The following is a 15,430-nucleotide window of genomic DNA, read 5'->3' on the forward strand; positions in this document are numbered from 1 at the left end:
TTTTAGCTAATGAGATCTCTCTGTTTATTATCCAGATGGGATTGGTAAATGTGCTATAATGTCATACTGTTTTTGTGGAGGGATAGCCCTGACAGACAAAATACATATTTTCTATATTAATATCACCCTGTCGCTGTGAATAATATTTTCCACAAAGTGATTGCTCTTTCCATTTGAGCAAATCCCCGGTTTTATACGGAACTTTGTCATGTAAAAATAAGGAGAGGCCATACTAGTAGCCTAGTAATTGAACAGATAGAAAGCCAGCACAGTCCAGCGCCGCTAAATAAAAGATAAGGTTCTGTCCTTATACAGACAAACATACACCACAGAAGGTTTGATGTAACAGGCAGGTTATGAGAATGCTATTTCCATTCAACCCTCCCTGTCAGTGTCTCTTTGTGGCCCATTCCGTGTCACCTTTGTTTGTCTCTGAAGCTTTTACAGCCTGGTGTTTGTGCAAGCTACACTTTCTTTTTGTGGTGCTCTTACGTAATCATCCATTCTCCTGCACAAACACACGTGTTTACCTTACCTTCCTTTCACACCTCTCCATCAAAATCCAAGGGTATAGACACGCTCCTCTGTCAATATCTCGCTCCGTTCCTCACGACAGGTGCATGGCTGAGGCCCCTCTCCTCTGCTGTCACTGACAGTCTTCTATAAAGAAAACAACTAAAGATGGAAATTGTGGCATGACTATGGGTCCAGGAATATGATACAGTGAGCTTTATTCAGAAAGCACATCCTTTAAACACTGTCATCAGAAAGATGCTGAAAGCAGAAAGAAGTAGGTACAACATGCAACACTCCCATTCAGGCCAGTCAGAGGCTTGGGGACAATTAGCGTTCTGCTCTGCCGTGCGTCTCATGACATCTTTATCTCATCAAATTAGCCATTCTAATCAGAACACATGAGGCAGGCAGGGAGACCCTTGGCAGTGCTCTTTATCACTAATCCTACCCCCACAAGGTTGGTGATACTAATTTCACTAGGGTGCAAAATACAGACAGACATGAAAGCCATGATCAAAGTCAAAGGCTAAAACCATAAAAACCATCATCCGTTTCAAAATCGAAAAACACTCACCCTGCTTCAGGATTGTAACGCAGTAATAAACCAACCAAGCGTGCAGGGTATCCACATGGAAGATGTTCCACATGGGCCTGGGCTATAGCCACTCCACTTAAAGGACTCATTTATCACCCATGTTTCCTCATCAAACTGTCTGGGGGGGGGGGTTATTATGTAAACCACCCCTGTTTAAATCTGGAAGCATTTGCCCACGACTAAATAGATAAATAAATATTTATTTATCATTACCAATCTGGATTAAAGCAGCGGTTTTACCATGGGGACCTCTAATTACAAAAATTGGGTTGGAGGTAAAGGACAGGCACGAGAGAACAGATGTGTGTCCTCATTCTCCTCATTAGATTGATTGGCCAGACTTTGTTGTTTGCAAACAGACACAAACACCCGGGCCAATGGATGCCAGCGTTTGTGCATGGGCATTATACCGAGGCAAACAAACTTAGGGCCTTAATGAGGCTTGGAGGCCTATTTTTAGGCCCTTGACATGATGTGCCAGCTAGCTAGCCAGCCAGCCAGCTCACACAGAGAAAGAGAGAGAGAGCTAAGTCACTTGCATGTTGTATAAGTGTGTGTTGAAATCAATGGGGCCATAGCGAAAGGTGAGGAGAGGAGAGGTGAGTGAGGGTTTATGTCCTGTGTAGCGCCAGTCAAGACACAGCCTTGCCCTGGCTGCCAGAGGATTAGCCCAACCTTTCCTACACAGCTCAGCTAGTGGGGGATAATGAAAGATGACTTGGATGAGATGGACATCCTCTCGTGTGTTGTTTGTGGAGATTTATCTGAGGCGGGGGGGAGTCATTAAAGACGGATGCTTGGATGAGGACAGATGCCGAGTGGATTAAGGACTGAAATTCCCTAGTTAACCTGATGGGAATTTGTGACAGCCACATTTAGGCTGCACAACATCTATGGCGTAATCCCAGTCTGGTTCTTGTAGTGTGTTGGGTTGGGTATCTACAGTCAACATAGAATGAACAACATATTCAAAGAGAAAGAACAGAGAAAGAAAGGCCACAGTATGTGGATGTGATAGACAGAGTCTGGAGTGCTAAACCCACACCTACTGGCCTTTATAGGCCCGCCATAAAACAATACTCAAAACTGTTCCACTGGTTTACCATGTTAATGGTTATACTCCTAGATCATATCCAAACATGAGATGGAGCCCATGCTGTGTTCACCCAGCACAGGCCACAGAAGCCGCTCGCTAGTCAATACATCCCAGTGAGAAGAGGGACGATTTCGGCTGTATCCACCGAGTGCACTGAGAGTGCGCAGCAAACTGGATGAGTGTGCAATAGCTAGCTGCGAATCAGCTCTTCTCCTTTAAAGCAGGCGGTGACACTGGAAACTCTCAAGCAAACACCCCACGGCTAACCACAAACCGTCAAAAGCCAGCGCATGCACTCCAGCAGACCCCTGCAACTCTGCAGCAGGCAGCAAGAACACTTGCAGAACAATTGAGAAGGTTTTCTGCACTCTACATGAAGTGAATGTTCCTGACAGAATGTTTGAGTAACTCAGTGTATTAGATCCAAAATGTAGAAATGATGCATTTATGGTAGTTGGGAGCTTTTGTGTTACCGAATGAGGCAGGACTCATATTCAGACCCACAAAGCCTCTCACCAGGGTTATACCAGGATAGGCCATCCATCCATACCATCTCTGCCTGCCTGCCCAAGTCAGCCTTCCAATCTTGTGCTGACTTTGGGGGGGACAGAAGCCAGAACCTGTAATCCCCAGTTCTCTATCCTCTTAATAGCTGGGATTGGAAACCATTTGTCTGTCTCTAGCGAGGGATTTTTATAGAATAAACCTCTGTGGCTGCCTTATCGTAACTTAATACTGATTTTAACAGGGGGGAGAGTTAGTCTGCCGTAGCCTGACATCTCTCAAAAAGCTTTGAGACTGGAGCTGGCAATTATAGATTACGATAATACTGTGTGACGCAGTCAATGTGTCAGTGGGAAAAACCTAGGTGTTTTTCTGTTCCGGAATGGTGTCTGATCTGATGCGCTTGATGCCCTCTTATTTCCCAGGCCTATTCTCTTAGCTCTGAAGAGTCACGCAACACTTTGATGTTCTTCTGGTCATGCCCTCAGTCCCTAAATGGTGCTTTGCTTTGGTTAAAGTACTGTACTTTTATGGGATCAATAAAATATGAAAACCCAGTGACGGAATTAATAACACAATATCTAACTTATAACAGCCTTGGGATCATGAAGACTGCCAATAAAGTAGTAAACACATATAATCTAAGCACCATCAGTTGGCTTTGTGTTCTAGAGACCATTGTAGAGTTGTAAAACACTTCTAGTATTAGTAAGCTACCTGCCAAAGGCAGTTAATTATAACATATCAGAATATCTCGGCTGGAGCAACAAACATAAACCTGTAACTGTCTCTATCCTGAAACAGAATGTAAGTATGTCAGAAGGAAGACAATGTTTTTTATTCAATTGGAGGGACAAGCACAGTCTTGTGTTAGAACACAATGTTAATTTTGTGTTGCCATTTTTTATTGCTTAAATGAAAAATATATATACATATTTAGTTACAATAAATTGTTGAGCACATAATAACTATATGCATGTGCAAAGATGCAATGGCCTCAGTAGAAATGTTGAACACATTAGCATTATTCCACTATTATACTAGACTAGCCAAAACCATTGACCAGACTATAAAGACATCATTGAAGGAGCCTCTGTATGTACGCAGAGCATCACACAGTGGTCTGCTCCTCCTCGTCTTGGAGAGGCTGCGTTCTGTTTCTATGGCAACACCCCTCCTCCTCATCCCTTTCCTCACGTTCACGTCTCGTACGCAACCTCCTCTGTCTGAATGCCTTCTCCGAGGCAACGAACCCCCTGCACTGTGCGAGACCCGCAGCATCAATCTGACAGGAGGATATAGCAGGAGACGAGACAAGGAAACGGAGAAAAAACATGGCGCTCATCCCATCTCAGGTGCTAAGGGTAGCCATCCTCCTGTCCTATTTCTCCATCCTCTGCAATTATAAAGCAATTGACATGCCCGCGCATCAAACATATGGCGGGAGCTGGAAGTTTTTAACATTCATAGACCTGGTAAGTGTAATATTGTTCTCTAGACCGGAGCCTGGTCATTCAGAAATGCTAGCACGTCATGGCATGGTATGCTACAGACAGTCAGTGTCCTACCTCCAGTTGTTGATACCGCCCACCCTCAGTTGCAAAACGGGCCTACTGTGTTATTAGGCTGTCAGCTACAATATGTTTTGTTTCTTCCAGCGCTGTACAAACTCCTATTTTTTGGGGGCAAGTGTTGCAGTCATTAAAAGCTCACACCCACTAAAAATCCCCCCCTCTTCTCGGCTGCTGATGCGCGCAAGTCAGTTGCCTTTTTTGTTGCAACATTGGAATCACATGAATCACAATTATTAAGGAACCATCCGTGGCCCGTGGGTACCCGAGATGATGTGATTAGGATAACGACATCCCGAGCTCAAATGATCCCCCTGTTAGATCACACAGCCTTTATTTTAAGAGAACGTTGTTTGGATAGTAAAAAACCTATGAAAACACCCAGGATGTTTTCTTTATCTCACTGTCTGTGTTTTGCTCTTCTTTTTTTCTAGGAGCAGTTGCACTCTTGTTTTATGAAATACATTGCTTACTCTATAAGTATATGTACACACACACGCACACACACACACACGCACACACACACACACATATATATTTAGATCCTGATGTTCTGTCAGTTTTTCAACAGATGACTCATGTTTTCCACATTAGAAGCCCACTGCTGAACCATTTTACTACTATTTTTATGGCAATGGCGCTAAATGCAATAACAGCAATAAACATGTTTTGTTATTGTGCATTACAACATCTAGTTTAAGCCTATCATATAAATCCTGACAACAAAGTGTGTGTGTGTGTGTGTGTCGCACGCACGCACACGCGTATGTTTGTGCATCTGTGTGTGTACATGTGTGTGTTTACTATTTAGTCATGATTCTGTCTTTAGTCATGATGAATTACTGCCGTGATGATAAAAACGCAAATGTGACGTGAATATGCCAACCCCAGGAATAGTACTTAGATTTAGCTCCCAATTTACTGTAATGAAAATGTGCAATGTCCTACTATTATGATGGATTCTCTCATTCTTGTGCTTATTAGTTTTATTTCTCTTAGGAACCAAAGCATGTAGCTACTCACCAGTGGTGGAAAAAGTACCCAATTATTATACTTGAGTAAAAGTAAAGATACTTTAATAGAAAATGACTCAAGTAAAAGTGAAAGTCACCCAGTAAAAATACTACTTGAGTAAAAGTCTAAAAGTATTTGGTTTTAACTATACTTAAGTATCAAAAGTAAATGTAATTGCTCAAATATACTTAAGTGTCAAAAGTAAAAGTATGAATCATTTAAAATTCCTTATATTAAGCAAACTAGACATCTCCATTTTCTTGTTTTTGTGATTTATGGATAGCCAGGGGCACACTCAACACTCAGACATCATTTACAAACGAAGCATGTGTGTTTAGTGAGTCCGCTAGATCAGAGGCAGTAGAGATGACCAGGGGTGTTCTCTTGATAAGTGCGTGAATGGACCATTTTCCTGTCCTGCTAAGCATTCAAAATGTAACGAGTACTTTTGGGTGTCAGGGAAAATGTATGGAGTAAAAAGTACATAATTTTCTTTAGGAATGTAGTGAAGTAAAAGTAAAAGTTGTCAAAAATATAAATAGTAAAGTAAAGTACAGATACCCCAAAAAACTATTTAAGTAGTACTTTAAAGTATTTTTACTTAAGTACTTTACACCACTGCTACTCACACCACACTGTGAACAGATTTCAGTTCAACATCTAGTTTTGATTTACATTTGGTTGATTTGTAAACTAACGTGAATTCAACATGAAATCAATAGAAAGTGTCACCCTGTCATTGGATTTAGGTTGAAAGTTGGTTGAAGAAAATAATGTTTCCCTTACTTTGATGATTCTTCGCAAATCCAATCAGTTTTCCATGTTGATTCAAAATCATCATATTGATTTTATTATTTTGAAATGACGTGGAAACAACATTGATTCAACCATTTCTTTTGCCCAGTGGGACACTGGTAGTGGGATGTGTATGCTCTGTATTAGCTCACACAAATAGGGGCACACGAAATGAAGGTAACATGATGTGAGGTTGATATGGATTGAGTTTGACATGAAACAGCTAGGCCTTTTGAATAACTGGTTTGGTTTTATTCTATACGTCATCATCATGATTAAGTGTTGCTATATGAAGCAGATATTATTAGAGCAGACAACAAAGAAATGTTATCACAGCAAAAGATATCCACAGAAAGAGATGCCACTCGCTCGCAGGCTTTAGAATCAGACCTTACTCAGGGCGAATGGGATAAAAGTCTAGCGGAAAACTCTAGAAACCAGCCATAGTAGCCAGGCCTAACCTCCACGCCTCTGTCTGTCTACACTAATTCCGTTACACTTCACTTGGTTCAGGACCTTAGCTGCCTAGCTGTGATTTTAGCCTGTAGATATGTTTTCATTGGGACTCAGTCATTCATTATTGAGTGTGGGGTTCAGACGTGGGTTTCCATTGGGGATACATGAGGAGCAGAACACAGGGCTGTCCAGTGGGTTGATACCACCAGTGAGAGCTGGCCTTTGTCCACATTAATCAATAGGCAGAACAAAACGTCTAACCCCTGTGTTTGGAGGAATCATATCATATGATCTGAAAAGTTTCGTTGTGGTTTAAAGGCCCAATGCAGTAACAATTCTGTTTTTCCTGTGTTTTGTATCATATTGTTCAAAAGCTGATGAAACAAACACTGTGAAAGTGTGAATAAATGTGATCAGAGTTATTTCCAGATAGTTGCTGTTTGAAAATACAATTTACACAGGACCTTCTAATCAGCAGGTATTACATGGGCGGAGTTTTGACTTGCCAAAATTTATATTTTTTATTTCACCTTATTTAACCAGGTAGGCCAGTTGAGAACAAATTCAGATTTACAACTGCGACCTGGCCAAGATAAAGCAAAGCAGTGCGACAAAAACAACAACACAGAGTTACACATGGGATAAACAAAAGTACAGTCAATAACAATAGAAGAATCTGTATACGGTGTGTGCAAATGAAGTAAGGAGATAAGGCAAGGTGCGGGCAGCGAAAGGTTGAAGAGCATGCATTTCGTTTTTCTAGCATTTAAGAGCAGTTGGAGGCCACGGAAGGAGTATGTCACGACCGTCTGTTGAAGAAATGGACCAAGGCGCAGCGTTGTGAGCGTACATACTTATTTATTAACGATGTCGCCAACAAAACAATAAAACTCCAAACGAAACGTGAAGCCAACGTAGTGCTCACAGGCAACTAAACATGGACAACTACCCACAAAACCAAAATGGAAAATGGCAACCTAAATAGGATCCCCAATAAGAGTCAACGATAAACAGCTGTCTCTGATTGGGAACAAATTCAGGCCACCATAAACCTACATTCCCCTAGACAATACAAAATCCCCATAAAAAAACAAAAAAAACCTAGACAATACAAAACTACCCAAACCACCCTTGTCACACCCTGACCTAACCAAATAATAAAGAAAACAAATATAACTAAAGTCAGGGCGTGACAGTACCCCCCCCCAAGGTGCGGACTCCCGGCCGCAAACCTAAACCTATATGGGAGGGTCTGGGTGGGCATTTCTCCGCGGTGGCGGCTCTGGTGAGGGACGTAGACCCCGCTCCATCTCTGGAGGTCCGACCCCGGACTGGGGACCCTCGCAGCGGGCCCCGAACTGGGCGGCGTCGCTGGAGGCTCCTGACTGGAGGGTGACTCTGGAGGATCAAAGAATCACCCGCAGCAAGAGCGACATCATTGATATATACAGAAAAAAGAGTCAAACTGGTCTCGATTCGAAATAGTCGGTGATCTGTTTGTTCACTTGGTTTTCGAAGACTTTAGAAAGGCAGGGCAGGATGGATATAGGTCTGTAACAGTTTGGGTCTAGAGTGTCTCCCCCTTTGAAGAGGGGGATGACCGCAGCCGCTTTCCAATCTTTAGGAATCTCATGATATGAAAGAGAGGTTGAACAGACTAGTAATAGGGGTTGCAACAATGGCGGCGGATAATTTTAGGAAGAGAGGGTCCAGATTGTCTAGCCCAGCTGATTTGTAGGGATCCAGATTTTGCAGCTCTTTCAGAACACCAGCTGTCTGGATTTGGGTGAAAGAGAAGTGAGGGGGGGGGGGGGGGGGGGGCTTGGGCCAGTTGCTGCGGGGGGTTCAGAGCTGTTGGCCGGGGTTGGGGTAGCCAGGTGGAAAGCATGGCCAGCCGTAGAGGAATGCTTATTGAAATTCTCGATTATCGTGGATTTATCAGTGGCGACAGTTTCCTGGTCTCAGTGCAGCTGGGAGGAGGTACTCTTATTCTCCATGAACTTTACAGTGTTTCAAAACTTTTGGGGATTAGTGCTGCAGGATGCAAACTTCTGTTTGAAAAAGCTAGCCTTTGCTTTCCTAACTGAGTATGTGTATTTGTTCCTGACTTCGCTGAAATTTGCATTTCACGGGGACTATTCGATGCTAGTGCAGTACGCCATAGGGTGTTTTTGTGCTGGTCAAGGGCAGTCAAGTCTGGAGTGAACCAAGGGCTATATCTGTTCTTAGTTCTACATTTTTTGAAAGGGGCATGCTTATTTAAGATGGTGAGGAAAGCACTTTTAAAGAACAAACAGGCATCCTCTACTGACGGGATGAGGTTAATATCCTTCCAGGATACCCGGGCCACGTCGATTAGAAAGGCCTGCTCGCAGAAGTGTTTTAGGGAGCGTTTGACAGTGATGAGGGGTGGTCGTTTGACAGCGGACCCATAACGGACGCAGGCAATGAGGCAGTGATCGCTGAGATCCTGGTTGAAAACAGCAGAGGTGTATTTAGAGTGCAAATTGGTTAGGATTATATCTATGAGGGTGCCCATGTTTACGGATTTGGGGTTGTACCTGGTAGGTTCCTTGATAATTTGTATGAGATTGAATGCATCTAGCTTAGATTGTAGGACGGCCGGGGTGTTAAGCATATCCCAATTTAGGTCACCTAGCAGTACGAACTCTGACGATAGATGGGGGGCAATCAATTCACATATGGTGTCCAGGGCACAGCTGGGAGCTGAGGGGGGTCTATAACAAGCGTCAACAGTGAGGGACTTATCTCTGGAGAGATGGATCTTTAAAAGTAGAAGCTTAAACTGTTTGGGCATAGACCTGGATAGTATGACAAAACTCTACAGTCTATCTCTACAGTAGATAACAATTCTGACTCCTTTAGCAGGTATGTCTTGACGGAAAATGTTGTAATTGGGGATGGAAATTTCAAAAATTTTGGTGGCCTTCCTAAGCCAGGATTCAGACACGGCTAGGACATCAGGGTTGGTGGAGTGTGCTAAAGCAGTGAATAAAACGAACTTAGGGAGGAGGCTTCTGATGTTAACGTGCATGAACCCAAGGCTTTTACGGTTGCAGAAGTCAACAAATGAGAGCGCTTGGGGACACACAGGGCCTGGGTTAACCTCTACATCACCAGAGGAACAGAGGAGGAGTAGGATGAGGGTACGGCTAAAGGCTATAAGAACTGGTCGTCTAGTGCGTTCGGAACAGAGAATAAAAGGAGCCGATTTCTGGGCGTGGTACGATAGATTCAGGGCATAGTGTACAGACAAGGGTGTGGTAGGGTGCGAGTACAGTGGGGGTAAACCCAGGCATTGAGTGACGATGAGAGAGGTTGCATCTCTGGAGGCGCCAGTTACGCTAGGTGCGGTCTCCGCATGTGTGGGGGGTGGGACAAGGGGGCTATCTGAGGCATGTAGAGCAGGACTAGGGGCTCCGCAGTAAAATAAAACAATGAGAGCTGCCCTAAACAACAGTATACAAGCTAAAATAACAAGGTAAAATAACAAAGAGTGTTCCAAACCTCTCTGCCAATAACAGCTAGTTTTCAGGTTTTTATGTCCCTCCAATTAGGCAAAAATCTTGTTTGAGAAATATTTTTTGCTAAAAGGTGATTTTTGTTTCTTTTTGACCATTTTATTGAAAAACTATTACAGTAAGGTACTTAATTGTTACACAGAAAATGATTTGATAGTGTGATAAAAACAGCTGCATAGAGCCTTTAAGCCAAATAAGTAACCATATAGAGCATGTGTCATCTGTTTTATGTCACACACACACACACACACACACACACACACACACACACACACACACACACACACACACACACACACACACACACACACACACACACACACACACACACACACACACACACACACACACACACACAGCGCGCATTATAAGTGGTATAGCTGCAGTGCCAGAGTGCAGATCCCCTCTGCCACAGAGTGTCAGGTGATGCCCAGAGGGGGCAGGTGTGGACAGAGAGATATTCTGTCTGGCTTTACATACTGTCCCCGTCCCTAGACCACCCAGTCCTTATTAAGGCCCTCTCTGCACCTGGCCAGCACACTACACAGCACATGTAAAGAGGGTTAGGGGGAGTGTAGGACAGTGCCTAATGTCTTTGCTAAGTAAGACATGATGCATTACTCTACTCTCCTGTCAGCCTCTGCTAACTGTGGAGGTAATTAGGTTCCTAGACATTACATTGCTTCCCATTAGTCTATATAGGGCAATACATGTTGGATATGTTCAGGCTTGTAATTACATTATGCTGTAGTATGTACATCATCACTCCTATAGCTGTTAAACTTCTAAACTGGTTCTATCTGTATCTCTCTGGTTCATGCAGCTTCCATATTCTCCTTCCCAGACTCCCTCTGTGCTCCACTCTCCCAGCTGCAGACATTTGAGTTGTGTGGAGCAACACTTTATAACCTGTGCTCCAGTCCAGGAATTATTGTGGTTGCTCCTAAGTCCCTGCTATACAGGGCAGGGAAAAGAGCCTGTAGAAATGGTAAAGGGTTTTATGCTTAGCTTTTGGCATTCATTCCCTGTGAGAGCTCTGTTTTCCAAACCCGTTGCATTTGAGATAAGTGAAAAAGAACCTGGAAGGCATTCGTTTTTTGCATAGCCTCAGGCTAAACCTGCTGCTTACAAAGGCAAAAAACTAAGTCAAAGATATAAAGACTGCGAAAACGCCTGAGAAATGAAACAGCTGTCACAATAATGCTGTTGCTGGGCACTACCCTGTCCTAGAACCAAGTACTGCACCGCAATTTTTGGACCGAAAAGATAATGCGGGTTCCTGGAATCCTAAATGAAACATTGAATTAAATGAGAATGAAAGTCACACTTTCCAGTCTGTTGGATTTTTGCTGTGGAGATAAAGACACCCTGTTATGTTCTCTAGCTCTTAATTTAATGCAAAAATAATCCCCACCGCTGCCACTGACTGCTCATAGACCCACATAAAATGACATATGCTAGCTTAAGGGGATAGACATTGAAAGTATGAAGTTTATGTAATTGTTCAGTTGTTATATAATTATTTTATTGCTATATAAAATATGTATTTTATTTAAATGTATGTATGGCAAAATATGCGTTGCGTTTTAGAGGACACCTCAATTAACTCCTTTTTGATATACATATGAATGTTTTATAGATATGCTTTTTGGGATTCATATGCTTCCCATGAATATAATGTGATATTAATATTTAATGCTACTGTCCTCTTGAGAGATGACGAACTCTACTGATTTTGTGACCCAAAATAATCTCCTGTTCACCTCTCCGGATTTAAATTGTGTTGTAAAATTCTTTGTCCCGTGACACAACTCCTGGAGCAGCTATTCTGCTAAGAAAGTGTGACATGATAATGTCTAACTATTGTGTAATCTGTTGTGACTGCTCTTATCTCTAAGAACACATCGCTTTGTCCTCGCCTTCCCTGCTCTAGGTGATCCAGGCAGTTTTCTTTGGCGTGTGTGTGCTGACAGACCTGTCCAGCCTGCTGACCAAGGGCAGTGAGAACCAGGAGCAGGACAGGCAGCTTAGGAAGCTCATTGGCCTGAGGGACTGGATGATGGCCGTGCTGGCCTTCCCCGTTGGAGTGGTGAGCGATAGTCACGACACAACACTACAGTAGGCCTGGAGCGTTGGAGTCTGCTCTCAGATCTGATTGTGTTGTACCGCTAACTCAACGACCATTGAAGTAGACTATACTGTACAGCACAACCAGATCTGGGACTATGATAGGTTCCCTTTTACAGTACGGCAACGATGCACAAATTCACTGAGAAAGAAGCAGAAGACTGTAAATGCTCTGCATTGTTAAGAACTGCCTTTCTTACTCTGACAGTCTAGATGCTTGAAACCACAGATCCACAACAACCATATGTTTCCATTCTCGTTCCCTTTTCAAGAATCATTCATGGATATAAGAAAGATATTTGAAGGAAAAGCTAATGCACCGGAATATTTGCTTCATTGCATTATTGTTATTTTATCCTCAGTGCAGCATACAATACTACAGCTTCACTGATGTGCAGTACAGTGCTCGGAAAGTATTCAGACCCCTTGACATTTTCCACATTGCGTTACCTTACAGCCTATTCCCAAAAAATTATCTATACACAATACTGCATAATGACAAAGTAAAAACAGGTTTTTATACATTTTTGCTAATTTATACAAAATAAAAAACAGAAATATCACATTTACATAAGTATTCAGACCCTTTACTCAGTACTTTGTTGAAGCACTTTTGGCAGCGATTACAGCCTCGAGTCTTCTTGGGTATGACGCTACAAGCTTGGCACACCTGTGTTTGGGGAGTTTCTCCCATTTTTCTCTGCAGATCCTCTCAAGCTCTGTCAGGTTGGATGGGGAGTGTAGCTGCACAGCTATTTTCAGATTTTCGATCGGATTCACATCCGGTCTCTGGCTGGGCCACTCAAGGACATTCAGAAACTTGTCCCGAAGCCACTCCTGCATAGTCTTGGCTGTGTGCTTAGGGTCGTTGTCCTGTTGGAAGGTGAACCTTCGCCCCAGTCTGGTGTCCTGAGCGCTCTGAAGCAGGTTTTCTTCAAGGATCTTGCTGTACTTTGCTCCGTTCATCTTTGCCTCAATCCTGACTAGTCTCCCAGTCCTTACCTCTGAAAAACAGCCCCACAGCATGATGTTGCCGTCACCATGCTTCACCGTAAGGATGGTTCCAGGTTTCCTTCAGACGTGACGCTTGGCATTCAGGCCAAAGAGTTAAATCTCAGTTTCATCAGACCAGAGAATCTTGTTTCTCATGGTCTGAGAGTTTTCAGGTGCCTTTTGGCAACTCCAAGCGGGCTGTCATGTGCCTTTTACTGAGGAGTGGTTTCTGTCTGGCCACTCTAACATAAAGGCCTGATTGGTGAGGGGTGCAGAGATGGTTGTCGTTCTGGAAGGTTCTCCCATCTCCACAGAGGAACTCTAGAGCTCTGTCAGAGTGACCATCAGGTTCTTGGTCACCTCCCTGACCAAGGCCCTTCTTCCCCGATTGCTCAGTTTGGTCGGGCGGCCAGCTCTAGGAAGAGTCTTGGTGGTTCCAAACTTCTTCCATTTAAGAATGATGGAGGCCACTGTGTTGTTGGGGACCTTCAATGCTGCAGAAATTATATGGTACCCTTCCCCAGATCTGTGCCTCAACACAATCCTGTATCGGAGCTCTTCCTTCGACCTCATGGCTTGGTTTTTGCTCTGACATGTACTGTCAACTGTGGGACCTTATATAGACAGGTGTGTGCCTTTCCAAATCATGTCCAATTAATTGAATTTACCACATGTAGAGTTGTAGAAAGTTGTAGAAAGATCTCAAGGATGATCAATGGAAACAGGATGCACCTGAGCTCAATTTCGAGTATCATAGCAAAGGGTCTGAATACTTATGTAAATAAGGAATTTTTAAAAATATTTTTTTATGCATTTGCAAAAACTTCAAAAAACCTGTTTTCGCTTCATCATTATGGGGTATTGTGTGTAGATTTCTGATTGTTATTATTTTTTAAATCAATTTTGGAATAAGGCTGTAAGGTAACAAAATGTGGAAAAAGTCAAGGGGTCTGAATACTTTCCGAAGGCACCGTATCTGAGAAGTATAACAGAAACTCAACAACTCCACATACTAAACAAGTGTCTGTTTTTCTTCTAGGTCGCCAGACACATGCTAGTCTTTAGCCTATATGTAGGTCAGCCAAATCCAGGGTTGTCTCACTTCTCACAGGTGAAACCGAAAGGCTGACGGAAAGGAAAAGTCCCCTAGCTAGCCTTCCGTGTGAGTCAGTGGACACCTTTCCCTGGTGCATACTGCTGCATGTGGTCTTACTGGACTGCACTGGCCTCTGGGAGGGCCTTTGCATAAGTAGGGACACCGAGTCACATTGTCTTGGATGCAGCACGGCCCATTTGCTTTGCAAATGCCAAGTCATCTATCAGGATGGGTGTCATGTGACAGCCTTGGAGGCAGCGGGCAGGCAGCGGGCAGGCAACGAGAAAAAGGAAACTGTGTTTGTCTTGCTTTTATATGCCCTTGTGTCCATGATTGCCATCTGATAATTACTCTGAAAATATTTAAATTGGATCTTTGCTGCCATCTTTTTTTTCTGTTGCAGGAAGAGGTGATGTTTTAGTTTCATACAGTGAGGAGGTGGCGAAGGGCCAGGGTGCCCAGGCAGCAGGCGCTGAAGGGTTCGTACAGAGATGTGTATTTATAAGGTACTGCGAAGATACTGGTTGCCAATATGTTGGTTTTTCCAGGCCTCGAGCCAAAAGATAGGGACATAATTTCATGTTCACTAACTTTGGCCTAGTCACTGTGTAATAAGTAAGAAGAAAATTATATGTCATGTCATCATCATTTTTAACATGGCCTATAGTGAAATAGGGACAGGCATGTTCTGTGTATCACAGTCCTTGTTTAGCATAGATCATGTGATGTGTGCTGGGACCGGAGTTTGATCCTGTGTTCTTCTGCGTAGGTACCCTTACAAAAAAACACATGAAAAAAAAAGAACGTGTAAAAAACATGTGAGTCAGACATGTGGTTTTCATACATTCGTCCAAAAGGGCAAATTTTTAACACTAATTTTGAAGTCGTAGCCTCATCACGTCACTCATCACTCATCACGCTTACCTCATCACGTGACCATGAGCAACCATGACCGATTCATTTTAAACTAGGACTGTCAAACAAATTTTATCGAGTTCATCGCAGGATTTGCTGTGATTAATCAAGATTAATCGCAAATCCATAATTTGCTCAAATTGAGCTGTAATTTAAGATTTATTTATACAATATTATTATCAAAATATTATCAAAATCAGGTAAATTGAT

The 15,430-nt window shown here is 43.0% G+C and overlaps 1 protein-coding gene across 4 annotated transcripts in view; it reads left to right on the forward strand.

Moving 5' to 3' along the window:
- The first annotated feature begins 3,833 nt into the window (after positions 1 to 3,833).
- The window catches only part of LOC139556326 (androgen-induced gene 1 protein-like), a 114,190-nt gene continuing 102,593 nt past the window's right edge, over positions 3,834 to 15,430 (forward strand). Inside the window, exons 1-3 of one of the 4 annotated variants that reach the window (XR_011671108.1) lie at positions 3,834 to 4,186; positions 12,023 to 12,178; positions 14,709 to 14,811. Coding sequence is in view for 2 of the 4 variants with exons in the window: in XM_071370163.1 (XP_071226264.1) it covers positions 4,046 to 4,186; positions 12,023 to 12,178 (297 nt within the window). In the remaining 2 variants the exon portion in view is untranslated. The remainder of the gene's footprint in view (positions 4,187 to 12,022; positions 12,179 to 14,708; positions 14,812 to 15,430) is intronic. The other 3 variants (XR_011671107.1, XM_071370163.1, XM_071370165.1) reach the window with 3 other exon arrangements.

This window comes from Salvelinus alpinus, chromosome 27 (genome assembly GCF_045679555.1).
Source record: "Salvelinus alpinus chromosome 27, SLU_Salpinus.1, whole genome shotgun sequence".
NCBI lineage: Eukaryota > Metazoa > Chordata > Actinopteri > Salmoniformes > Salmonidae > Salvelinus > Salvelinus alpinus.